The sequence below is a fragment of the Hypanus sabinus genome, chromosome 4 (genome assembly GCF_030144855.1).
Source record: "Hypanus sabinus isolate sHypSab1 chromosome 4, sHypSab1.hap1, whole genome shotgun sequence".
NCBI lineage: Eukaryota > Metazoa > Chordata > Chondrichthyes > Myliobatiformes > Dasyatidae > Hypanus > Hypanus sabinus.
The window spans coordinates 77,976,244-78,002,552 of NC_082709.1; the positions used below are offsets into that span (position 1 = coordinate 77,976,244).

A 26,309-nucleotide genomic window follows, 5' to 3' on the forward strand; every position below is an offset into this window, starting at 1 on the left:
CTGAGACTTTGGCATGCCGAATAGCGGTCGATTGTGGAACCCCAAGAGCGGGTCCCATTCCTGCAAAGAACCGTAGTCAGCGTGTAACTCCAGGTCAGGGTCTTCAAAAGAACCCTGAAAGGGGAAAATAGAGATATTAAAGATGGAAATAGAACTGGATCTGAAGATGCAAGAAGAGGAGTCGCCGTTGGGCGCCGTAACTACTTAGCTCCGCCTCCTCGCATTGGTTTATTAATGTCTCATGTACAGTGACAGGTTTGTCTTGTGTACTGTTACACAGTATATTGAGGTAGGACAATGTAAGCTAATAGTCACCAACCTTTTGAAGCCCAAGATCCCCTACCTCGGCCTCAGTGAAAGGCGAGATCGACTAGTTACACGCATGCGCACCGGGGCAGAAAAGACCGGAAATAAAACCCCACAACCCGGAAGCAGAAATAATGTATAAACACCACCACCCTTTTTTTGCACCACGGACCGGTTTAATATTGACAATAAGCTTGCGGACCTGCCGATGGGGTGGGAGGGGTGGTGTTAAACACGATGGGAATAAGGCGATACTCGAAGCAGGTTCCTTATGTCCAGTCTATTCTGCAATTTAGTTTTTGTGGCTCTCAGCACTAAGCTTCCGTCCCACTTGCTCACGTTTTTTCCGCTCAGAAAACTCAACGGGTTTGTCTTTAAGTGCAGGGTGCTTGGACTCAGGGTGCCAAAGCAGTTTTGAGGGCGTCATTGCCTCATTAGACAGCCTCCCTCCCGCCCGCTGCCAGACGCCTTGGCCAGGTGCGGCTGGTCATGGGTGGGGTGAGAGGACAAGGTCAGGGCCGGAGGTCCCCGTGCCGGAGCTGCGGCGGTCACAGTCCGGAGAGCGTGACCGACTGACCGAGCGAGGAGAGCGACAGGGCGCCCGCCCCCCTCGTAGGATCTATCGGTCGACAAAAGTTTGTCTCGAGGGATGACTTTCAGTAGATCGCAGCGCGGTAGCTGCTCTGCTACTTACAAAACCCCGAGCCCAAATTAGGTCGTCTGCGAATATTTTAGCACCGGGTTCCCCACGAACATTCGGTGTGATGAACAGGTTCAGAGGTGGCGCCCATCTGACCGCGCTCCAGGCCGGTAGCAACGGCACTTCTCGCCGGCCGCACTAAGCGGCCGGTTACCCGAGGCCGACCAGTGAACCCTGACGCGCTTAGGTAATGACCTCGCGTGTATTCAAGTTCAACAGTGGGCGTGACAGGGGATGAGGGAAGGTGCAGCTGACTCATATCATTTCAGTGATTGAGGACACTAAAGCATACCGTGTAATGCTTGGGGGGGCGGGAGAGCTATGCGCATGCTCACTGGGCCGAAAGAACGCAACTAAAACCCCGCAACCCAGAAACAATCTCTCAACAGTGTTTGTGTATTTTTTTTTCGGGATCTACTGGGAAAGTCTCAAAGATCGACCAGTCGATCGTGATCGGCGCGTTGGCGACCACTAATGTAAACCAATAATAGCTACAGGGAGTGCAGCACAGTTAGATAGCAAGGTGCAAGACTACAGTGAGGTAGTTTGGGAGATCACCAATCCATCTTTTCATTCTAGGGAACCATTCTATAGTCTTATTGCAATGGGACAGAAGAGCTTCTTGGTCTGTGCTTTCAGACTATTGTACCTTCTGCTTGATGGAAGAGACAACATCCAGGGTGGGTGGAGACTCGGTTATTCTGGTGGCTTCACTGAGGCAGCAAGAAGCGTGTTGAGTTCTGTTCATTGGCAGTATGTGGGCTTTTAGTTGGGATATCCAGCTTCCCTGTTATGGGCATGTTGGGTAAGAACACGGCAGCCTTGTGAAGTGGATTAAGTAGAGCTGCTAGAAAGAAAGAAAATCTTGTCTTTGTTGTTTGAACATTAACAGTGGTAGCCGAGGTTAAAAACTATAGGATCCTGCCAGCATTCGACAAGACCAAGCCTTACGAAAGGTGGAAAAATGAAATTGGAATATGGACTTGTGTTACGGAGCTCGAGAAGAAGAGACGGTCCTTTGCTTTCGGGGAAAGCCAGACAGAACATGACGGGAATTTCGGTGGAAGACTTGAACAAAGATGACTGTACGATTATGCACTTTTTCATTCAGCTTTTCTGAAGGAAGAGAAGGATCGGGTTTATGAGGCATATTCCGACTTTGACAACATTTCCAGAGGCAGTTCTACAGATCAGTCTTCACTGTGGAAGCCACCAGCAGTGAGCCAGGTGTTGAAGGGTGTGAGGGAAGAGAAGTGGCTGCAGTTACTGTTACAAGGGAGAAGGTGCTCAAAAAGCTGAAAGACCTTAGGGTACTTATGTCACCCGGACCGGATGAACTGCACCCTAGGGTTCTGAAAGAGTTAGTGATAGAGATTGTGGAGGCATTAGCAATGATCTTTCAAAAACCATTGGACTCTGGCATGGTGCCAGAGGACTGGAAAATTCCAATGTCCCTTCACTCTTTAAGAAAGGAGGAAGGCAGCAGAAAGGAAATTGTAGACCAGTTAGCCTGACCTCAGTGGGTGGGAAGATGTTGGAGTCGATTGTTAAGGATGACGTTATGGAATGCTTGGTGACACAGGACAAGACAGGACAAAGTCAGCATGGTTTCCTTAAGGGAAAATCTTGCCTGATGAACCTGTTGGAATTCTTTGAGGAAATTACACGTGGATAGATAAAGGGGATGAAGTGGATATTGCATATTTGGACTGTCAGAAGGCCTTTGACGAGGTACCACACATGAGGCTGCATACCAAGTTAAGAGCCCATGGTACTACAGGAGAGTTTCTGGTATGGTTAGAGTATTGGCTGGTTGGTAGGAGACAGTGTATGGGAATAAAAGGATCCTTTTCTGGTTGGCTGACTAATGGTGTTTCACAGAGATTGGTGTTGGGACTGCTTCTTTTTAAGCTGTATATCAATGATTTATATGATGGCTTTGTTGCCTAGTTTGTAAATGATAAGAAGATAGGTGGAGGGGCAGGTAGTGTTGACGAAATAGGTAGGCTTGAGACTTAGACAGATTAGGAGAATGGGCAAGAAAGTGGCAAATGAAATACGATGTTGGAAAATACAAGGAAATCCAAAAATCTGAGATGCAGAGGGACCTGGAAGTCCTTGTGCAGAACACCCTCAAGGTTAACTTGCAGGTTGAGTTGGTGGTGAAGAAGGCAAATACAATGTCAGGATTCATTTCAAGAGGTCTAGAATACAAGAGGGATGGGATGCTGAGGCTTTATAAGGCATTGGTGAGGCCTCACCTTGAGAATTGTGAACAGTTTTGGGCTCCTCATCGAAGAAAAGATGCGCTGACACTGGAGAGGGTCCAGAGGAGGTTCACAAAGTGGATTCCGGGAATGAAAGGGTTGTCATACGAAGGATGTTTGGTGGCTCTAGTTCTGTACTTGCTGGAATTTAGAAGGATGAGGGGGGAATCTCACTGAAAACTTTCGAATGCTGAAAAGTCTAGACAGAGTAGAAATGGAAAGAATGTTTCCCATGGTGGAGGAGTCTAGGACAATAGGGCACAGCCTCAGGATAGAGGGGTGTCCATTTAAAAAAAAAACTGCAGAGAAATTTCTTTAGCCAGAGGGTGGTGAATTTGTGGAATTTATTTCCACAGGCAGCTGTGGAGGCCAGGTCATTGGGTGTATTTAAGGCAGAGATTGAAAGGTTCTTGATTGGACATGGCATCAAAGGTTATGGGGAGAGGGGCGGGAAGTGGGGCTGAGGAGGGGAAAAAGGGATCAGCAATGATTGATTGGCGGAGCAGATTTGATGGGCCAAATGGCCTACTTCTGCTCCTCTGTCTTACTGTCTAAGTTTTGCTGATTATATTACCGACTTTGTACAAAAGTACAGTCATGTGTGTAAATACCAATGGAACTTTCTGATGCAGTATTAGCTTTCAAATTGTTGGATACCGTGTGTCTAGACATAAAGGACAGGCAGCTGGCGTTAACTGCATGTACAGAACTTACATTTGCATCTATGAAATTGGCACTGAAGAGGAGTTTTGGAGGGAGGGCTGGCAAGACACCAGTTGGAATTACTTTGAGTCAGAAAATGGCATACGTCACTGAGTAGAAATGAGAGAGCAGCAAGCGTAGTTCCCGGAGTAACCAGTTGAGGGCACCATTACCTGGCACAAATCCACCCAACAAGTAGGGCAAGGGATTGAGAGGTGCTGTTTGTGAGGGTACTTGCCACCTAGCAAAACACTGTCCACACAGAACCGAGCAAGTTAAGCTAACTGAAGAAAGTAACAAATCGGAAGATGTAGAAGAGTGCCATACCACATTGTTTGTGAAGGAATCACTTACTAATGCAGAGATTTTGATGACAGAGTCTCTAGGATCTGCTGTTATTGATACAGCATGGTGTGTGAAGAAAAATGTAAGTGAACTAAACCAGAATCAAGTGCAGAAACTGGTGAACACAGATACACCTGGTAAAAAAGCATTCGAATTTAGAGGTGTAAAGATTGTACATTCCACCAAAAGAGTGAAAATTCCCACAAAATTAGAGCAGACAAAATGTTAAATTGATGGAGTCGGTACCAGTGACTCTTGAGTAAAACTTCCCTAAAGAAAGTGGGAGCAGTACTGGGTATGGAGAATGACCAAGCAACGATGTTTCAGCAGCCAGTGTGTCTTGAGCTGACCAGCTCTGTGTGTCCATTCCAGATAAAGGCATTACCGAGATATGAAGTACTAACTGTCACACAAAACATGACTCCAGGTGAGAAACGCAAAGTTTACGAGCAGTTTGGGACACACTTCAATTGATAGATTTCAGAAACTGCCCAGGAGTTCAGGAAACAAAGATGCCGATTATTTTTCCATCCTAAGGTAGGTAACTGACAGCTGTGAGACTGGAAGTCCCAAGCTTACCGTCAGTCTGCCACTAGCATCTGAATGCAATGGAACTAGAGCCGTAAACCTACATGAACTGGAGCAAGGACATCTCAAATTCAATGATGAGTTCACACGTTTCAGTGCTGGTACCATTGTAAATACAAAGAGACCCTCAGAGAGTAAAAAAACTTTATCCATTCCTGGATAAGTGTGAATGGTCCGCCTCGGAGATAATGGTGAATTCAGAGATATGGCAGAGAACTTTAACATTGTAACAAGTAATGGGCTTCTAGATTGACACAATCAAATGCTGAAGGTAAGGAAAGGCAATGGCTGTGATTGGAACACGGCCCCGGACTGGGCCCTTGCGGCAAAGGACACCACGCACAAAGTACATGGCTATAGCATTTATCAACTGGTGTTCGGCCAGAATCCAGACCTTCCCTCTTCCCTGGATGACAGACCACCGATCTAGAGGACACTACAAGGAGGGACACACACAAATTGCTGGAGGAACTCAGCAGGTCAGGCAGCACCTATGGAAAAGAGTAAACAGTTGATGTTTTGAGCTGAGACCCTTCAGCAGGACTGGAACAACAAGCTGAGAAGTCAGAGTGGGAAGATGGGGAGAGGGGAGGAAGAAATACAAGCCAGTAGATGATAGGTGAAACTGGGAGAAGGGGAGAGGTGACGTAACGAGCGGGGAAGTTGATCGGTGAAAGAGATAAGGATCTGGAGAAGGGGCAATCTGATAGGAGAGGGTAAAAGACCATGGAAGAAGGAAGGGGAGGAGCACCAGAGAGAAATGATGGGTGGGTAACGGTGAAGGTGAGGGGGAGGCCATTAGCGGAAGCTCGAGAAATCGATGTTCATGCCATCGGGTTGGATGCTACCCAGATGGCCGTAGACCCATTCCCATTCCCATTCCAAAACATCAGACCATGGCCTCCTCTACTGCTGCGATGAGGCCACACTCAGCCTGGAGGAGCAACACCTTGGATCCCATCTCGGTAGCCTCCAACCTAATGGGATTGCTTGGATTTCCGGCATCTGCAGATGTTCTCTTGTTTGGGATTGGACTACACAGAGTGAGAGGGTTGGAAAACATAGTTCAGTACTGGATGCATCAAGGAAGGCTTTCACTGAAGCAGAGAGTTCAGAGAGAATTCAAAGAACACCAAGGGTACAGGTCTGTCCTACAAATGACAAATACAACACCAGGACAAAGTGTGTTACAGAAGAGCAGACTGCACAGAATGGGAAGGTCCTCGAGTTGTCATTGGTCAGGATGGAGTTGTGGTTTTTGTGAGGCATGGAGTGTGAGAGTATGTGAGAGAGCATCATTCCAGATATGTAAAGCACAAACTGAAGACGATCAGAACTCCATGGCGAAGGACACAAAAAATTCAAAGCACTTACCTGATACGGTATCTCATGGTGCAGACAGGGACGAGGAGAGTGCAGCTGAGAACCCAACAGAGTTGCTTGAGAGAGGCACTGGCGGTGCTGACGAGAGAGCAGTTGGGGACTCAACAGAGTTGCTTGAACAGTGCAGAGACAACATGGAAGATCCAGTCTCAAAAAAAAACTGAGATTTGTAGACCAAGGCACTGGTATCTCATACAAATCTGAAGTCTTAGGATGAGCAGGCAAAGCCAATGGGAGAAACAAAGACAAGAAAATCTGCAGATGCTGGAAATCCAAGCAACACACACAAAATGCTGGAGGAACTCAGCAAGCCAGGCGGCATCTATGGAAAAGAGCTAAACAGTTGATGGTTTGTGTGAGACCCTTCGTCAGAAACCGAAGTTGATATAACTTGCATCACCTAGAACCAACCACAATCATCGGCAGTGCAGGGTCAGCTGACCCGTCACATGTAGACAGGCTTCATATTGATCTGGGAAAGATCTGCTGAACCATCTGAAAATCTGTCCTAGCAACTAAGGAGGAGTCACTTGAATCTGCAAATTAGGATGAAATGAGAAGTTGGAGAAACAATGGATTGGCTGAGGAAGCCAAAAGACAGTGTCCACAGGGTGGATGTGCATCCTGAAAGAAACCCAGACGGGAATTACACCAAAAGCACGCCTGGTGGCTGGAAGTTTTGAGGAACTGAACATTAAACAGCTCTGAAAAGACTCACCAACGAGTGCAGTACAGTCTCTCTGACTATTCCTCTCAGCGAATGTCCAAAGCTTTGGCATGGGTGTAAAATCTGCATTCTCACAGGGAATGGAGCTGTCTCTTAAACCCCTCCCTGAAACCAGACGGGAAGGAACACTCAAGAAGTGTGTGTACGGTCTGGTAAATGCATCACACTTTAGTACAAAAAGAGCAAGGAAATAATGTTGAAAACAGGTGGAAAGATGTCACAAGTGAATCCAGCTGTTTTTTGCTGGCAAGATTCAGGATCTCATGTGAGTGGAATACTTGCCTGCCATGTAGATGATTTCATATGGGGGAGTTCACATAACTTCGACACAACAGTCATCCCTCAACTAAAGTCAGCCTTTCAGGTTGGACGGGAGGAACTTGACCGATTCTGCTATGTAAAGCTCAACATCCTCGCTGTTGATGGAACAGTACAACTGCACCAAGAAAGCTACATCAGGAATCTTCAGACAATCCACATGGAATCTTCACATGCCACACAACGGGATGCAGCCCTCAGTGAAGCTGAATCTGAGTAACACAGATCAAAGACAGCTCAGACTCTACGGCACAGCAGACTTGGCAGAACAGCCTGCAACTTGGCATCCAGCACAAAAAATGACACAGTACAAACTTTACATGAGGCAAACAAGATGGTGCGCGGAATTCAATCTGAAAAAGTAGTCTTGCAGTTTCAACATCTGGGCAAAAATGGTTCATCGAGGCTCGTTGTCTTCGGTGATGCCTCACTTGGAAATCTCCCTGATGGAGGGACTCAAGGGGGACGTTTGATGGCACTGATGGGAGAAGAGGGAAGATTTTCACCTCCCTATTGGCAATGAAAAAGGATCTGAAGCATTGTAGAGAGTATGCCAGCTGGAGAAACCCTTGTAATGTCTGCAGGTATTGACAATGCCATTTAATAGAACATAGAACAATACAGCACAGTACAGGCCGTCCGACTCACAATGTTGTGCTGATCCTTAAACCCTGCCTCCCATATAACCCCCCACCTTAAATTCCTCCATATACCTGTCTAGTAGTCTCTTAAACTTCACTAGTGTATCTGCCTCCACCACTGACTCAGGCAGTGCATTCCACACACCAACCACTTTCTGAGTAAAAAACCTTCCTCTAATATCCTCCTTGAACTTCCCATCCTTTATCTTAAAGCCGTGTCCTCTTGTATTGAGCAGTGGTGCCCTGGGGAAGAGGCACTGGCTGTCCACTCTATATATTCCTCTTAATATCTTGTACACCTCTATCATGTCTCCTCTCATCCTCCTTCTCTCCAAAGAGTAAAGCCCTAGCTCCCTTAATCTCTGATCATAATGCATACTCTCTAAACCGGGCAGCATCCTGGTAAATCTCCTCTGTACCCTTTCCAATTTATCTGGCCACACTCTATTCTGAACCTGTCCATGGTGACCCAGAGTAGAACAGTCTACAAATAACTTTTATCACAGACAACTACTGTCTGCTTGACGCCATCAAATCCACCAAGTCAGTAACAGAGGAGAGTTTTCATCATCAAGCGCAGAAAGTTCATCACGTGCTGTGGTCAGCTACGAAGGAACAAATGGCTGACTGTCTCACTGAGAAGGGGGCTCCAGCTCTTGTGTAGTTAAAGGTACTTAGAGAAGGCGTTTGCTAGCATAAGAATTGTATCAAGGGTTAGAACGAATCTCCATGTCCTAGAGGACATCCAAGAAATCAAATTAATTTCCATATTGTTTCCTGTATATATTGTTTTGTATACTCTAAAGGCACTAAGTGAGGGTATAGGGCATCTACCCCAGCTCAATAGAAAATGCATTTCAATTACACTGCCTATAAAAAGTATTCACCCCCCCCCCTTGGAAGTTTTCAAGTTTTATTGTTTTACAACATTGAATCACAGTGGACTTAATTTGGCTTTTTTGACGCTGATCGACAGTATTACGTATTCAGGCAACAATAAATATATGAGTTCGGCAAGGGTTTTTTTATAACAAACAACACATTTATTAAACACAGAAAACAAACCCCCCAAAAGTAAACAAACACTACCGTAACCGGAAACAGCTGCTTTGCGGCAGCTCAAACAGTTCTTAAAGCGATATTGCAAAAACAGTTCTTTAAAGTGGTATTGCCAAAAGTTCAATATGCTCACAGTCCATTTAAAAAAGGAGAGACTTTATAAGACAATTTAAATTCTCTTTCACGTCGTTTTGCTTCGACCCCCGACATCGAACTTTTCCCACGAAGAATTTTACGAAACGGAACGGCTTAAAGGCACTGACCTTTCCTTCCTCACTATCCTCAATCCTTTCTGGTAATCCCAGGGATTAACACGAGAATAGTCAACGAAATCCTTCCGAATAAGGATCAAACAAAGGCCGAACCCGTTTCACCGTAGAAATCGATTCTCCTCGATCTTTAACTCCCGAACTCCGATCTTCACTCTCCACTGATTCTCAAACTAGCAGAATTGTAAAGGACCTGCTGGCAATGACCTTTTAAACTTTAGGCATTAGATAAAACTTCATCTTTCAACTAAACTGCGTCATCACATTAAATCACGCAGTGGCATGAAGTCAACATGGCAAATCCAGCCACGAACTGCCCCTCCTCACAGGGTGGGGTCTTCCTTTTATAACCTAAAAAAAAACCTGTCACATGATCTCTACTGGCGGGAAAATGACGTCACTCCACCATCACAAGACCATTACCTCGTCCAGTATAGCTTCAACCCCAGTCACGTGACAAGGGTACCACTGTCATGTGTCACAAGTACGTAACAACAGAAAAAGACTCTTTTGTGTCAAAGTGAAAACAGATCTCTGCAAAGTGATCTAAATTAATTACAAATATAAAATACAAAAATATTGATTGCATAAGAATTCGCACCTCTTTAATATGAAACACCAAATCACATAATTAGTTAAGTGGTGATCTGTTTTTGGAGACCTGTGTGCAATCAAGGTGTTTCAACTGATTGTAGTAGATATACACATGTATCTGGGAGGTCCAACTGCTGGTGAGTCAGTATCCTGGCAAAAACTACACCATGAAGGGAAAAGAACACTCCAGGCAACTCTGTGAAAAGGTTATTGAAAAGTCCAAGTCAGGATACAAGGAAATTTCCAAGTCACTGAATATCCCTTGGAGTACAGTAAGTCAGTCATCCAGAAATGGAAAGAATATGGCACAGGTGTAAGTTTGCCAAGAACAGGCTGTCCTTAAAAACTGGGTGACTGTGCAAGAAGGGGACCAGTGAGGGAGGCCACCAAGAGACCTATGACAACTCCGGAGGAGTTAGAAGCTTCAGTGGCTGAGATGGGAGAGACTGTGCATACAACAACTGTTGCCCGGGTGCTTCACCAGTCGCAGCTTCATAGGAGAGTGATAAAGAGAAAGCCACTGTTGAAATAAGCTCACATGAAATCTCAGCTAGAGTTTGCCAGAAGGCATGAGGGAGACTCTGAAGTCAGCTGGAAGAAGCTTCTCTGTCCGAAGGAACCAAAGTTGAGCTTTTCGGCCATCAGACTAAATGCTGTGTTTAGCATAAGCCAAACACCGCACACCATCAAAAACACACCATCCCTACCATGAAGCATAGTGGTGGCTGTATCATGCTGTGGGGATGCTTCACTACAGCAGGCCCTGGGAGGCTTGTGAAGGTAGAGGGTAAAATGAATGCAGCAAAATACAGGGAGAGCCTGGAGGAAAACCTGATGCAGTCTTCAAAAGAACTGTGATGTGGAAGATTTGTTTTCCAGCAAGACAATGACCCCAAGCATAAAGCCAAAGCTATGCAGGAATGGCTTAAAAACAACAAAGTTAATGTCCTGGAGTAGCCAAGTCAGAGTCCTGATCTCAAATCAATTGAGAAACTGTAGCTGGACTTGGAAAGGGCTGTTCACTGATGATCCCAATCCAATCTGACAGAGCTTGAGCAGCTTTGTAAAGAAGAATGGGGAAAAATTGCAGTGTCCAGATGTGTAAAGCTGATAGAGACCTACCCACACAGACTCGAGGCTGTAATTACTGCCAAGGGTGTATCTACTAATTACTGACTTGAAGGGACTGAATCCTTATGCAATCAATTATTTAGTGTTTTATATTTGTAATTAATTTAGATCACTTTGTAGAGATCTGTTTTCACTTTGACTCGAGTCTTGTTCTGGTGATCAGTGCCAAAAAAGCCAAATTAAATCCACTGTGATTCAATGTAGTAAAATAATAAAAATGAAAACTTGCGGGGGTCGAATAATTTTTATAGGCACTGCGTGTGTGTGTATAGTATACCACAATACAACTACTATATAGACATCCACAACACAGTAAATTTTAAATTGTCCCCTTGAGGTCTGAAGGTTTCATTGCTGTGGAGGATCTCTTGCTCTTGTGGGACAGCATTTCTCCTGACAAGGAGGGTGGCTCTAACTGGTCAGTGAAACTCATGGCTGCGAAACAACCTCGGATTCCGGGGCCTCCACCATGCTGCTAGTAGGAGTTGACTCTGAGTCTGCAGGAAGGGGTTCTGACAGCAGTAGCCACCTCTATTCTTCCTCCTTCTTCTTCTTCTAGTTTTGTGCATCTTGATCTTGGGAAGATGGATTTGGTTCACTGGAGTGTTCTCTGATTAATCCTTTATGGTCTGACCTCTCTGCTTGGTTTCCTCATCTACCTCACATAATTAATTTGTTGGAGTTGGACCACTGTTTTCATATCTCCATTGACTTGTTTCTTTTTGGCCTTCTGGGCTTTGGCCTTTGCATCTACTTTTACAAGCAGCTTTTTGTCTCCCACTTGAAGTTCATGCAATAACCTTAGTGCACACAGAGTAGATTCTGGTTCTTTATGCTCATAAATGTTAAATGCTCGCAACTTCCTTGAAACCCCTTGAACTCTCTTCCAGCTTAAAGCTAAGCCGCATTTTGCAAGTAACCACCTGATTAACATAACAGAGGCTTTCTCGGGTATGTTGCCTACAAAAACATTAGTAGTCAGGCCACTGCTTTTGTCACTTTCATGAATCCTCTGAGCAGCGTGACCCTTCCTTGGTCCAATATGCTTTCCATCCAGAGGCACAGGGGTCAAAACCAACACCAGCTTGTTCTCAGTTGGACAATGGTTGATGGTGTTTGCCATGGAGACAGTTATGGGATCATCAAGTACCTCTCTTAATTCACTTTTCATTAGCTTCATTGCAGGGGATGTGGCATGCAATTGGTGCATGGATTTCAAATCAAGTTGTCGTTGCCTCAGCCATTCACACCCCAACAATGCTGGTCCTACTGTTTATACCACGTCCAATCTAATGTGGCTTGTTGGCTGTCGTATTTCACTGTCACAAATGTCATTCCCACATGAGTTATATTTTCTCCTGTACAAATCCTGAGTTAGATGTCAGTTTAGTATCTTTTAAATGGCACTCAAACTCATTTTGTGGAATGACTGAAACAGCTGAACCAGTGTCTAATTCCGCTTTACTCAGCTTACCATTTGCTTCTGGTTGTCAGTTACTAATTTTCACACTGTAAATCTCAAGGCTGCAGAGTCCCGTGTCACTCCCATCATTATCAGAAGTTTCATCAACAGCATGCAGATTAGTGCTCAGTTTGAAACTGAAATCCGAACTTTTAGCTTTTTCTCATCCCTGAGCTGTCCATTTATTTTTGTTTGCCTGACATGCTCTTTGTTTCTGTCCTACTTCTTCGCATTTTCTGCAAGTTTCACCTTTAAATCTGCTTTTGTTTGGTGTATGTGGACCCCTGCCATAACAGCAACATGATTTGTTTGCCCAGATTGGTTTATGTTTAGACGATGCAGTTTAGTTCACGCTCACTTTCGTTGGTGACTGCAATTCAATTGCATCCCTGTCTGCTGTTTCCATTAAAACCGCAATTTCAACTGCTGTTTTAAATATGAGTTGTGTTTCAGTTAGGAGCCATGTTTGAATACTTTCTTTTAAGATTCCACAAACTAAACAATCTCTTATGGTGTAATTACGCTCTTCATGTAACTGACAATGCTCAGACAATCTCTTCAATTCAGCCACAAATGCTGAAATGGACTCCCCTTGCTTTTGACACTGGTTATGAAAGCTGAAACATTCTGCAATCAATAATGGCTTTGGTTCTAAATGTTCCTGCATCACTTTGACAGTATCAGCAAAGCTGATTTCTGCAGGTTTGGTTGGAACAGTCACACTTCAAAGCAAAATGTATGCCTTTAAACCCAATGCACTCAGCAAAATTGGCACACGCATCTCGCTGGCCTTTTCGTTTGCTTCAAAATGCTGTTTCAAAAGCTCAGCATGCATGAGCCAATTATCATTGTGTAATCAAACTCGTCAATCTGTCCAATGCAGCCAGCCATTGCTGATTTTTTAAAAAAATGATTATTACCACCCAACACTCATTCTTTATGAAGCCTGATTTCTCCCGTTTACAGCCATTTTTAAGCTCAATGTCTCTGTACCTGCTGGGGTGTGTTTTTCACTCACCAATGCTATAATTGCGTTTTTTTTAGTTTGAATGTCTCACTGTGCGCTAGCAGGTCAGAGGTCATCTCATTGCCAAGGTTATGTTTTGTAACTTCAAAACAGTAAACTAATTCAAAGCAAAATATGGAGTCCAAGAACACGGATGTAATTTCAAGTTTACTTAAAGTGAGGTGCGCACAAATCACATGCTAGCTTGACATATGCAACCAACATATTTTTACATATGACCCGTAACTATTTAAATGAACAAGAATGCTTAATCAAACAATATATACGAAAGATTACTCACATATTATTGAAATATTAAAGACACAACAAGGGTGATGAATCAGAAGGGGTGGAGGTCTCGGGGGGGGGGGGTGGGTGGTGACGGGGAAACAGACAGTGAGTTCGAACTGGTCCACCCCTGTGGGACGGGCACCGTGACCCTTCCCACTCTCTGCCAGTGCCTGTGAGACACAGGGGGCCTGAGGCCCGGTCTGATCTTCCCTGCTGACCTTTAACCTTCAACACTTGCGCTCTGCTCACAGGTGTTCACAAGGTACGGGAAGTGTTACACCTTCAATGCCAACAAGACCAGCGGCAGGAAGAACAAGCAGGGTGGCATGGGGAATGGCCTGGAACTGATGCTCGACATTCAGCAGGATGAGTACCTACCCATCTGGCAGGAGACAGGTGAGAGCAGCAGTGCCCATCCACCCACGCACTGCCCACAGCCCTAACCTACCCTGCCCATCCACCCGGGCACTGCCCACAGCCCTAACCTACCCTGCCCATCCACCCGGGCACTGCCCACAGCCCTAAACTACCCTGCCCATCCACCCGGGCACTGCCCACAGCCCTAACCTACCCTGCCCATCCACCCAGGCACTGCCCACAGCCCTAACCTACCCTGCCCATCCACCCGGGCACTGCCCACAGCCCTAATCTACCCTGCCCATCCACCCAGGCACTGCCCACAGCCCTAATCTACTCTGCCCATCCACCCAGGCACTGCCCACAGCCCTAACCTACCCTGCCCATCCACCCGGGCACTGCCCACAGCAATAATCTACCCTGCCCATCCACCCGGGCACTGCCCACAGCCCTAACCTACCCTGCCCATCCACCCTGGCACTGCCCACAGCCCTAACCTACCCTGCCCATCCACCCAGGCACTACCCACAGCCATAATCTACCCTGCCCATCCACCCAGGCACTGCCCACAGCCCTAACCTACCCTGCCCATCCACCCAGGCACTGCCCACAGCCCTAACCTACCCTGACCATCCACCCGGGCACTGCCCACAGCCCTAACCTACCCTGCCCATCCACCCAGGCACTGCCCAAAGCCCTAACCTACCCTGCCCATCCACCCAGGCACTGCCCACAGCCCTAACCTACCCTGCCCATCCACCCGGGCACTGCCCACAGCCCTGATCTACCCTGCCCATCCACCTGGGCACTGCCCACAGCCCTAACCTACCCTGCCCATCCACCTGGGCACTGCCCACAGCCCTCATCTACCATGCCCATCCACCTGGGCACTGCCCACAGCCCTCATCTACCCTGCCCATCCACCCGGGCACTACCCACAGCCCTCATCTACCCTGCCCATCCACCCGGGCACTGCCCACAGCCCTCATCTACCCTGCCCATCCACACAGGCACTGCCCACAGCCCTCACCTACACTGCCCATCCACCCGGGCACTGCCCACAGCCCTCATCTACCCTGCCCATCCACCCGGGCACTGCCCACAGCCCTGATCTACACTGCCCATCCACCCGGGCACTGCCCACAGCCCTAATCTACCCTGCCCATCCACCCGGGCACTGCCCACAGCCCTAACCTACCCTGCCCATCCACCCGGGCACTGCCCACAGCCCTAACCTACCCTGCCCATCCACCTGGGCACTGCCCACAGCCCTAACCTACCCTGCCCATCCACCCTGGCACTGCCCAGAGCCCTAATCTACCCTGCCCATCCACCCAGGCACTGCCCACAGCCATAATCTACCCTGCCCATCATTCCGGGCACTGCCCACAGCCCTAACCTACCCTGCCCATCCACCCGGGCACTGCCCACAGCCCTAACCTACCCTGCCCATCCACCCGGGCACTGCCCACAGCCCTAACCTACCCTGCCCATCCACCCTGGCACTGCCCAGAGCCCTAATCTACCCTGCCCATCCACCCAGGCACTGCCCACAGCCATAATCTACCCTGCCCATCCATCCTGGCACTGCCCACAGCCCTAATCTACTCTGCCCATCCACCCGGGCACTGCCCACAGCCCTAACCTACCCTGCCCATCCACCCTGGCACTGCCCAGAGCCCTAATCTACCCTGCCCATCCACCCAGGCACTGCCCACAGCCATAATCTACCCTGCCCATCCACCCGGGCACTGCCCACAGCCCTCATCTACCCTGCCCATCCACCCAGGCACTGCCCACAGCCCTAACCTACGCTGCCCATCAACCCGGGCACTGCCCACAGCCCTAAGCTACCTGCCCATCCACCCAGGCACTGCCCACAGCCCTAATCTACCTGCCCATCCACCCGGGCACTGCCCACAGCCCTAATCTACCTGCCCATCCACCCGGGCACTGCCCACAGCCCTAATCTACCCTGCCCATCTACCCGGGCACTGCCCACAGCCCTAACCTACCCTGCCCATCAACCCGGGCACTGCCCACAGCCCTAACCTACCCTGCCCATCCACCCGGGCACTGCCCACAGCCCTAATCTACCCTGCCCATCCACCCGGGCACTGCCCACAGCCCTAACCTACCCTGCCCATCCACCCGGGCACTGCCCACAGCCCTCATCTACCCTGCCCATCCACCCGGGCACTGCCCACAGCCCTAACCTACCCTGCCCATCCACCCGGACACTGCCCACAGCCCTCATCTACCCTGACCATCCACCCGGGCACTGCCCACAGCCCTCATCTACACTGCCCATCCACCCGGGCACTGCCCACAGCCCTAATCTACCCTGCCCATCCACCCGGGCACTGCCCACAGCAATAATCTACCCTGCCCATCCATCCGGGCACTGTCCACAGCCCTAATCTACTCTGCCCATGAACCCGGGCACTGCCCACAGCCCTAACCTACCCTGCCCATCCACCCTGGCACTGCCCAGAGCCCTAATCTAAACTGCCCATCCACCCAGGCACTGCCCACAGCCATAATCTACCCTGCCCATCCATCCGGGCACTGCCCACAGCCCTAACCTACCCTGCCCATCCATCCGGGCACTGCCCACAGCCCTAACCTACCCTGCCCATCCACCCAGGCACTGCCCACAGCCCTAACCTACCCTGCCCATCCACCCGGGCACTGCCCACAGCCCTAATCTACCTGCCCATCCACCCGGGCACTGCCCACAGCCCTAATCTACCCTGCCCATCCACCCGGGCACTGCCCACAGCCCTCATCTACCCTGCCCATCCACCCAGGCACTGCCCACAGCCCTAACCTACCCTGCCCATCCACCCGGGCACTGCCCACAGCCCTAATCTACCTGCCCATCCACCCAGGCACTGCCCACAGCCCCAATCTACCTGCCCATCCACCCGGGCACTGCCCACAGCCCTAATCTACCTGCCCATCCACCCGGGCACTGCCCACAGCCCTAATCTACCCAGCCCATCCACCCGGGCACTGCCCACAGCCCTAACCTACACTGCCCATTCACCCGGGCACTGCCCACAGCCCTCATCTACCCTGCCCATCCACCCGGGCACAGCCCACAGCCCTAATCTACACTGCCCATCCACCCGGGCACTGCCCACAGACCTCATCTACCCTGCCCATCCACACAGGCACTGTCCACAGCCCTCATCTACACTGCCCATCCACCCGGGCACTGCCCACAGCCCTAACCTACCCTGCCCATCCACAGGGGCACTGCCCACAGCCCCCATCTACTCTGCCCATCCACCCGGGCACTGCCCACAGCCCTAACCTACCCTGCCCAACCACCCGGGCACTGCCCACAGCCCTCACCTACCCTGCCCATCCACCCGGGCACTGCCCACAGCCCTCATCTACCCTGTCCATCCACCCGGGCACTGCCCACAACCTAATCTACCCTGCCCATCCACCCGGGCACTGCCCACAGCCCTAACCTACCCTGCCCATCCACCCGGGCACTGCCCACAGCCCTAACCTACCCTGCCCATCCACCCGGGCACTGCCCACAGCCCTAATCTACCCTGCCCATCCACCCGGGCACTGCCCACAGCCCTAACCTACCCTGCCCATCCACCTGGGCACTGCCCACAGCCCTAATCTACCCTGCCCATCCACCCGGGCACTGCCCACAGCCCTAACTTACCCTGCCCATCCACCCGGGCACTGCCCACAGCCCTAATCTACTCTGCCCATCCACCCGGGCACTGCCCACAGCCCTAACCTACCCTGCCCATCCACCCAGGCACTGCCCACAGACCTAACCTACCCTGCCCATCCACCCGGGCACTGCCCACAGCCCTAACCTACCCTGCCCATCCACCCAGGCACTGCCCACAGCCCTAACCTACCCTGCCCATCCACCCGGGCACTGCCCACAGCCCTAATCTACCCTGCCCATCCACCCAGGCACTGCCCACAGCCCTAATCTACTCTGCCCATCCACCCAGGCACTGCCCACAGCCCTAACCTACCCTGCCCATCCACCCGGGCACTGCCCACAGCAATAATCTACCCTGCCCATCCACCCGGGCACTGCCCACAGCCCTAACCTACCCTGCCCATCCACCCTGGCACTGCCCACAGCCCTAACCTACCCTGCCCATCCACCCGGGCACTACCCACAGCCATAATCTACCCTGCCCATCCACCCAGGCACTGCCCACAGCCCTAACCTACCCTGCCCATCCACCCAGGCACTGCCCACAGCCCTAACCTACCCTGACCATCCACCCGGGCACTGCCCACAGCCCTAACCTACCCTGCCCATCCACCCAGGCACTGCCCACAGCCCTAACCTACCCTGCCCATCCACCCAGGCACTGCCCACAGCCCTAACCTACCCTGCCCATCCACCCGGGCACTGCCCACAGCCCTGATCTACCCTGCCCATCCACCTGGGCACTGCCCACAGCCCTAACCTACCCTGCCCATCCACCTGGGCACTGCCCACACCCCTCATCTACCCTGCCCATCCACCTGGGCACTGCCCACAGCCCTCATCTACCCTGCCCATCCACCCGGGCACTGCCCACAGCCCTCATCTACCCTGCCCATCCACCCGGGCACTACCCACAGCCCTCATCTACCCTGCCCATCCACCCGGGCACTGCCCACAGCCCTCATCTACCCTGCCCATCCACACAGGCACTGCCCACAACCCTCACCTACACTGCCCATCCACCCGGGCACTGCCCACAGCCCTCATCTACCCTGCCCATCCACCCGGGCACTGCCCACAGCCCTGATCTACTCTGCCCATCCACCCGGGCACTGCCCACAGCCCTAATCTACCCTGCCCATCCACCCGGGCACTGCCCACAGCCCTAACCTACCCTGCCCATCCACCCGGGCACTGCCCACAGCCCTAACCTACCCTGCCCATCCACCTGGGCACTGCCCACAGCCCTAACCTACCCTGCCCATCCACCCTGGCACTGCCCAGAGCCCTAATCTACCCTGCCCATCCACCCAGGCACTGCCCACAGCCATAATCTACCCTGCCCATCATTCCGGGCACTGCCCACAGCCCTAACCTACCCTGCCCATCCACCCGGGCACTGCCCACAGCCCTAACCTACCCTGCCCATCCACCCGGGCACTGCCCACAGCCCTAACCTACCCTGCCCATCCACCCTGGCACTGCCCAGAGCCCTAATCTACCCTGCCCATCCACCCAGGCACTGCCCACAGCCATAATCTACCCTGCCCATCCATCCTGGCACTGCCCACAGCCCTAATCTACTCTGCCCATCCACCCGGGCACTGCCCACAGCCCTAACCTACCCTGCACATCCACCCTGGCACTGCCCAGAGCCCTAATCTACCCTGCCCATCCACCCAGGCACTGCCCACAGCCATAATCTACCCTGCCCATCCACCCGGGCACTGCCCACAGCCCTCATCTACCCTGCCCATCCACCCAGGCACTGCCCACAGCCCTAACCTACCCTGCCCATCAACCCGGGCACTGCCCACAGCCCTAAGCTACCTGCCCATCCACCCAGGCACTGCCCACAGCCCTAATCTACCTGCCCATCCACCCGGGCACTGCCCACAGCCCTGATCTACCTGCCCATCCACCCGGGCACTGCCCACAGCCCTAATCTACCCTGCCCATCTACCCGGGCACTGCCCACAGCCCTAACCTACCCTGCCCATCAACCCGGGCACTGCCCACAGCCCTAACCTACCCTGCCCATCCACCCGGGCACTGCCCACAGCCCTAATCTACCCTGCCCATCCACCCGGGCACTGCCCACAGCCCTAACCTACCCTGCCCATCCACCCGGGCACTGCCCACAGCCCTCATCTACCCTGACCATCCACCCGGGCACTGCCCACAGCCCTCATCTACACTGCCCATCCACCCGGGCACTGCCCACAGCCCTAATCTACCCTGCCCATCCACCCGGGCACGGCCCACAGCAATAATCTACCCTGCCCATCCATCCGGGCACTGTCCACAGCCCTAATCTACTCTGCCCATCCACCCGGGCACTGCCCACAGCCCTAACCTACCCTGCCCATCCACCCTGGCACTGCCCAGAGCCCTAATCTAAACTGCCCATCCACCCAGGCACTGCCCACAGCCATAATCTACCCTGCCCATCCATCCGGGCACTGCCCACAGCCCTAACCTACCCTGCCCATCCATCCGGGCACTGCCCACAGCCCTAACCTACCCTGCCCATCCACCCAGGCACTGCCCACAGCCCTAACCTACCCTGCCCATCCACCCGGGCACTGCCCACAGCCCTAATCTACCTGCCCATCCACTCGGGCACTGCCCACAGCCCTAATCTACCCTGCCCATCCACCCGGGCACTGCCCACAGCCCTCATCTACCCTGCCCATCCACCCAGGCACTGCCCACAGCCCTAACCTACCCTGCCCATCCACCCGGGCACTGCCCACAGCCCTAATCCACCTGCCCATCCACCCAGGCACTGCCCACAGCCCCAATCTACCTGCCCATCCACCCGGGCACGGCCCACAGCCCTAATCTACCTGCCCATCCACCCGGGCACTGCCCACAGCCCTAATCTACCCAGCCCATCCACCCGGGTACTGCCCACAGCCCTAACCTACACTGCCCATTCACCCGGGCACTGCCCACAGACCTCATCTACCCTGCCCATCCACCCGGGCACAGCCCACAGCCCTAATCTACACTGCCCATCCACCCGGGCACTGCCCACAGACCTCATCTACCCTGCCCATCCACCCAGGCACTGTCCACAGCCCTCATCTACACTGCCCATCCACCCGGGCACTGCCCACAGCCCTAACCTACCCTGCCCATCCACAGGGGCACTGCCCACAGCCCTCATCTACTCTGCCCATCCACCCGGGCACTGCCCACAGCCCTAACCTACCCTGCCCAACCACCCGGGCACTGCCCACAGCCCTCACCTACCCTGCCCATCCACCCGGGCACTGCCCACAGCCCTCATCTACCCTGTCCATCCACCCGGGCACTGCCCACAGCCCTAATCTACCCTGCCCATCCACCCGGGCACTGCCCACAGCCCTAACCTACCCTGCCCATCCACCCGGGCACTGCCCACAGCCCTAACCTACCCTGCCCATCCACCCGGGCACTGCCCACAGCCCTAATCTACCCTGCCCATCCACCCGGGCACTGCCCACAGCCCTAACCTACCCTGCCCATCCACCCGGGCACTGCCCACAGCCCTAATCTACCCTGCCCATCCACCCGGGCACTGCCCACAGCCCTAACTTACCCTGCCCATCCACCCAGGCACTGCCCACAGCCCTAATCTACTCTGCCCATCCACCCGGGCACTGCCCACAGCCCTAACCTACCCTGCCCATCCACCCAGGCACTGCCCACAGACCTAACCTACCCTGCCCATCCACCCGGGCACTGCCCACAGCCCTAACCTACCCTGCCCATCCACCCAGGCACTGCCCACAGCCCTAACCTACCCTGCCCATCCACCCGGGCACTGCCCACAGCCCTAATCTACCCTGCCCATCCACCCTGGCACTGCCCACAGCCCTAATCTACTCTGCCCATCCACCCAGGCACTGCCCACAACCCTAACCTACCCTGCCCATCCACCCGGGCACTGCCCACAGCCATAATCTACCCTGCCCATCCACCCAGGCACTGCCCACAGCCCTAACCTACCCTACCCATCCACAAAGGCACTGCCCACAGCCATAATCTACCCTGCCCATCCACCCAGGAACTGCCCACAGCCCTAACCTACCCTGCCCATCCACCCGGGCACTGCCCACAGCCCTAACCTACCCTGCCCATCCACCCGGGCACTGCCCACAGCCCTAACCTACCCTGCCCATCCACCCTGGCACTGCCCACAGCCCTAACCTACCCTGCCCATCCACCCGGGCACTGCCCACAGCCATAATCTACCCTGCCCATCCACCCGGGCACTGCCCACAGCCCTAACCTACCCTGCCCATCCACCCAGGCACTGCCCACAGCCCTAACCTACCCTGCCCATCCACCCGGGCACTGCCCACAGCCCTAACCTACCCTGCCCATCCACCCTGGCACTGCCCACAGCCCTAACCTACCCTGCCCATCCACCCAGGCACTGCCCACAGCCCTAACCTACCCTGCCCATCCACCCGGGCACCTCCCACAGCCCTGATCTACCCTGCCCATCCACCTGGGCACTGCCCACAGCCCTAACCTACCCTGCACATCCACCTGGGCACTGCCCACAGCCCTCATCTACCCTGCCCATCCACCTGGGCACTGCCCACAGCCCTCATCTACCCTGCCCATCCACCCGGGCACTGCCCACAGCCCTCATCTACCCTGCCCATCCACCCGGGCACTACCCACAGCCCTCATCTACCCTGCCCATCCACCCGGGCACTGCCCACAGCCCTCATCTACCCTGCCCATCCACCCAGGCACTGCCCACAGCCCTCACCTACACTGCCCATCCACCCGGGACTGCCCACAGCCCTCATCTACCCTGCCCATCCACCCGGGCACTGCCCACAGCCCTGATCTACACTGCCCATCCACCCGGGCACTGCCCACAGCCCTAATCTACCCTGCCCATCCACCCGGGCACTGCCCACAGCCCTAACCTACCCTGCCCATCCACCCGGGCACTGCCCACAGCCCTATCCTACCCTGCCCATCCACCTGGGCGCTGCCCACAGCCCTAACCTACCCTGCACATCCACCCTGGCACTGCCCACAGCCCTAATCTACCCTGCCCATCCACCCAGGCACTGCCCACAGCCATAATCTACCCTGCCCATCCATCCGGGCACTGCCCACAGCCCTAACCTACCCTGCCCATCCACCCGGGCACTGCCCACAGCCCTAACCTACCCTGCCCATCCACCCGGGCACTGCCCACAGCCCTAACCTACCCTGCCCATCCACCCTGGCACTGCCCAGAGCCCTAATCTACCCTGCCCATCCACCCAGGCACTGCCCACAGCCATTATCTACCCTGCCCATCCATCCGGGCACTGCCCACAGCCCTAATCTACTCTGCCCATCCACCCGGGCACTGCCCACAGCCCTAACCTACCCTGCCCATCCACCCTGGCACTGCCCAGAGCCCTAATCTACCCTGCCCATCCACCCAGGCACTGCCCACAGCCATAATCTACCCTGCCCATCCATCCGGGCACTGCCCACAGCCCTAACCTACCCTGCCCATCCATCTGGGCACTGCCCACAGCCCTAACCTACCCTGCCCCATCCACCCAGGCACTGCCCACAGCCCTAACCTACCCTGCCCATCCACCCGGGCACTGCCCACAGCCCTAATCTACCTGCCCATCCACCCGGGCACTGCCCACAGCCCTAATCTACCCTGCCCATCCACCCGGGCACTGCCCACAGCCCTCATCTACCCTGCCCATCCACCCAGGCACTGCCCACAGCCCTAACCTACCCTGCCCATCAACCCGGGCACTGCCCACAGCCCTAATCTACCTGCCCATCCACCCAGGCACTGCTCACAGCCCTAATCTACCTGCCCATCCACCCGGGCACTGCCCACAGCCCTAATCTACCTGCCCATCCACCCGGGCACTGCCCACAGCCTTAATCTACCCTGCCCATCTACCCGGGCACTGCCCACAGCCCTAACCTACCCTGCCCATCCACCCGGGCACTGCCCACAGCCCTAACCTACCCTGCCCATCCACCCGGGCACTGCCCACCGCCCTAATCTACCCTGCCCATCCACCCGGGCACTGCCCACAGCCCTAACCTACCCTGCCCATCCACCCGGGCACTGCCCACAGCCCTAATCTACCCTGCCCATCCACCCGGGCACTGCCCACAGCCCTAACCTACTCTGCCCATCCAACCGGGCACTGCCCACAGCCCTCATCTACCCTGCCCATCCACCCGGGCACTGCCCACAGCCCTAACCTACCCTGCCCATCCACCCGGGCACTGCCCACAGCCCTAACCTACACTGCCCATTCACCCGGGCACTGCCCACAGCCCTCATCTACCCTGCCCATCCACCCGGGCACAGCCCACAGCCCTAATCTACACTGCCCATCCACCCGGGCACTGCCCACAGCCCTCATCTACCCTGCCCATCCACCCAGGCACTGTCCACAGCCCTCATCTACTCTGCCCATCCACCCGGGCACTGCCCACAGCCCTAACCTACCCTGCCCATCCACCCGGGCACTGCCCACAGCCCTAACCTACCCTGCCCATCCACCCGGGCACTGCCCACAGCCCTCATCTACCCTGCCCATCCACCCGGGCACTGCCCACAGCCCTAACCTACCCTGCCCATCCACCCGGGCACTGCCCACAGCCCTCATCTACCCTGCCCATTCACCCGGGCACTGCCCACAGCCCTCATCTACACTGCCCATCCACCCGGGCACTGCCCACAGCCCTAATCTACCCTGCCCATCCACCCGGGCACTGCCCACAGCCCTAACCTACCCTGCCCATCCACCCGGGCACTGCCCACAGCCCTAATCTACCCTGCCCATCCACCCGGGCACTGCCCACAGCCCTAACCTACCCTGCCCATCCACCCGGGCACTGCCCACAGCCCTCATCTACCCTGCCCATCCACCCGGGCACTGCCCACAGCCCTCATCTACCCTGCCCATCCACCCAGGCACTGCCCACAGCCCTAACCTACACTGCCCATCCACCCGGGCACTGCCCACAGCCCTAATCTACCTGCCCATCCACCCGGGCACTGCCCACAGCCCTAACCTACCCTGCCCATCCACCCGGGCACTGCCCACAGCCCTAATCTACCCTGCCCATCCACCCGGGCACTGCCCACAGCCCTAACCTACCCTGCCCATCCACCCGGGCACTGCCCAGAGCCCTAATCTACTCTGCCCATCCACCCGGGCACTGCCCACAGCCCTAACCTACTCTGCCCATCCACCCAGGCACTGCCCACAGCCCTAACCTACCCTGCCCATCCACCCGGGCACTGCCCACAGCCCTAATCTACCCTGCCCATCCACCCAGGCACTGCCCACAGCCCTAATCTACTCTGCCCATCCACCCAGGCACTGCCCACAGCCCTGATCTACCCTGCCCATCCACCCGGGCACTGCCCACAGCCCTAATCTACTCTGCCCATCCACCCAGGCACTGCCCACAGCCCTAATCTACTCTGCCCATCCACCCAGGCACTGCCCACAGCCCTAACCTACCCTGCCCATCCACCCGGGCACTGCCCACAGCCCTAATCTACTCTGCCCATCCACCCGGGCACTGCCCACAGCCCTAATCTACCCTGCCCATCCACCTGGGCACTGCCCACAGCCCTCATCTACCCTGCCCATCCACCCGGGCACTGCCCACAGCCTTAATCTACCCAACCCATCCACCCAGGCACTGCCCACAGCCCTAACCTACCCTGCCCATCCACCCGGGCACTGCCCACAGCCCTAACCTACCCTGCCCATCCACCCAGGCACTGCCCACAGCCCTAATCTACCCTGCCCATCACCCAGGCACTGCCCACAGCCCTAACCTACCCTGCCCATCCACCCGGGCACTGCCCACAGCCCTAATCTACCTGCCCATTCACCCGGGCACTGCCCACAGCCCTAACCTACCTGCCCATCCACCCGGGCACTGCCCACAGCCCTAATCTACCCAGCCCATCCGCCCGGGCACTGCCCACAGCCCTGATCTACCCTACCCATCCACCCGGGCACTGCCCACAGCCCTAATCTACCCTGCCCATCCACCCGGGCACTGCCCACAGCCCTAATCTACCCTGCCCATCCACCCGGGCACTGCCCACAGCCCTGATCTACCCTACCCATCCACCCAGGCACTGCCCACAGCCCTAACCTACCCTACCCATCCACCCAGGCACTGCCCACAGCCCTCATCTACCCTGCCCATCCACCCAGGCACTGCCCACAGCCCTAACCTACCCTGCCCATCCACCCAGGCACTGCCCACAGCCCTCATCTACCCTGCCCATCCACCTGGGCACTGCCCACAACCCTCATCTACCCTGCCCATCCACCCGGGTACTGCCCACAGCCCTCATCTACCCTGCCCATCCCCCTGGGCACTGCCCACAGCCCTCATCTACCCTGCCCATCCACCCAGGCTCTGCCCACAGCCCTAATCTAC

General features: G+C 54.3%; 1 protein-coding gene across 1 annotated transcript in view; it reads left to right on the plus strand.

Moving 5' to 3' along the window:
* The window catches only part of asic4a (acid-sensing (proton-gated) ion channel family member 4a), a 235,017-nt gene that overhangs the window by 179,994 nt on the left and 28,714 nt on the right, over window positions 1–26,309 (plus strand). The window contains exon 2 of the mRNA XM_059965977.1: window positions 14,041–14,185. Coding sequence (XP_059821960.1) covers window positions 14,041–14,185 — 145 coding nt within the window. The remainder of the gene's footprint in view (window positions 1–14,040; window positions 14,186–26,309) is intronic.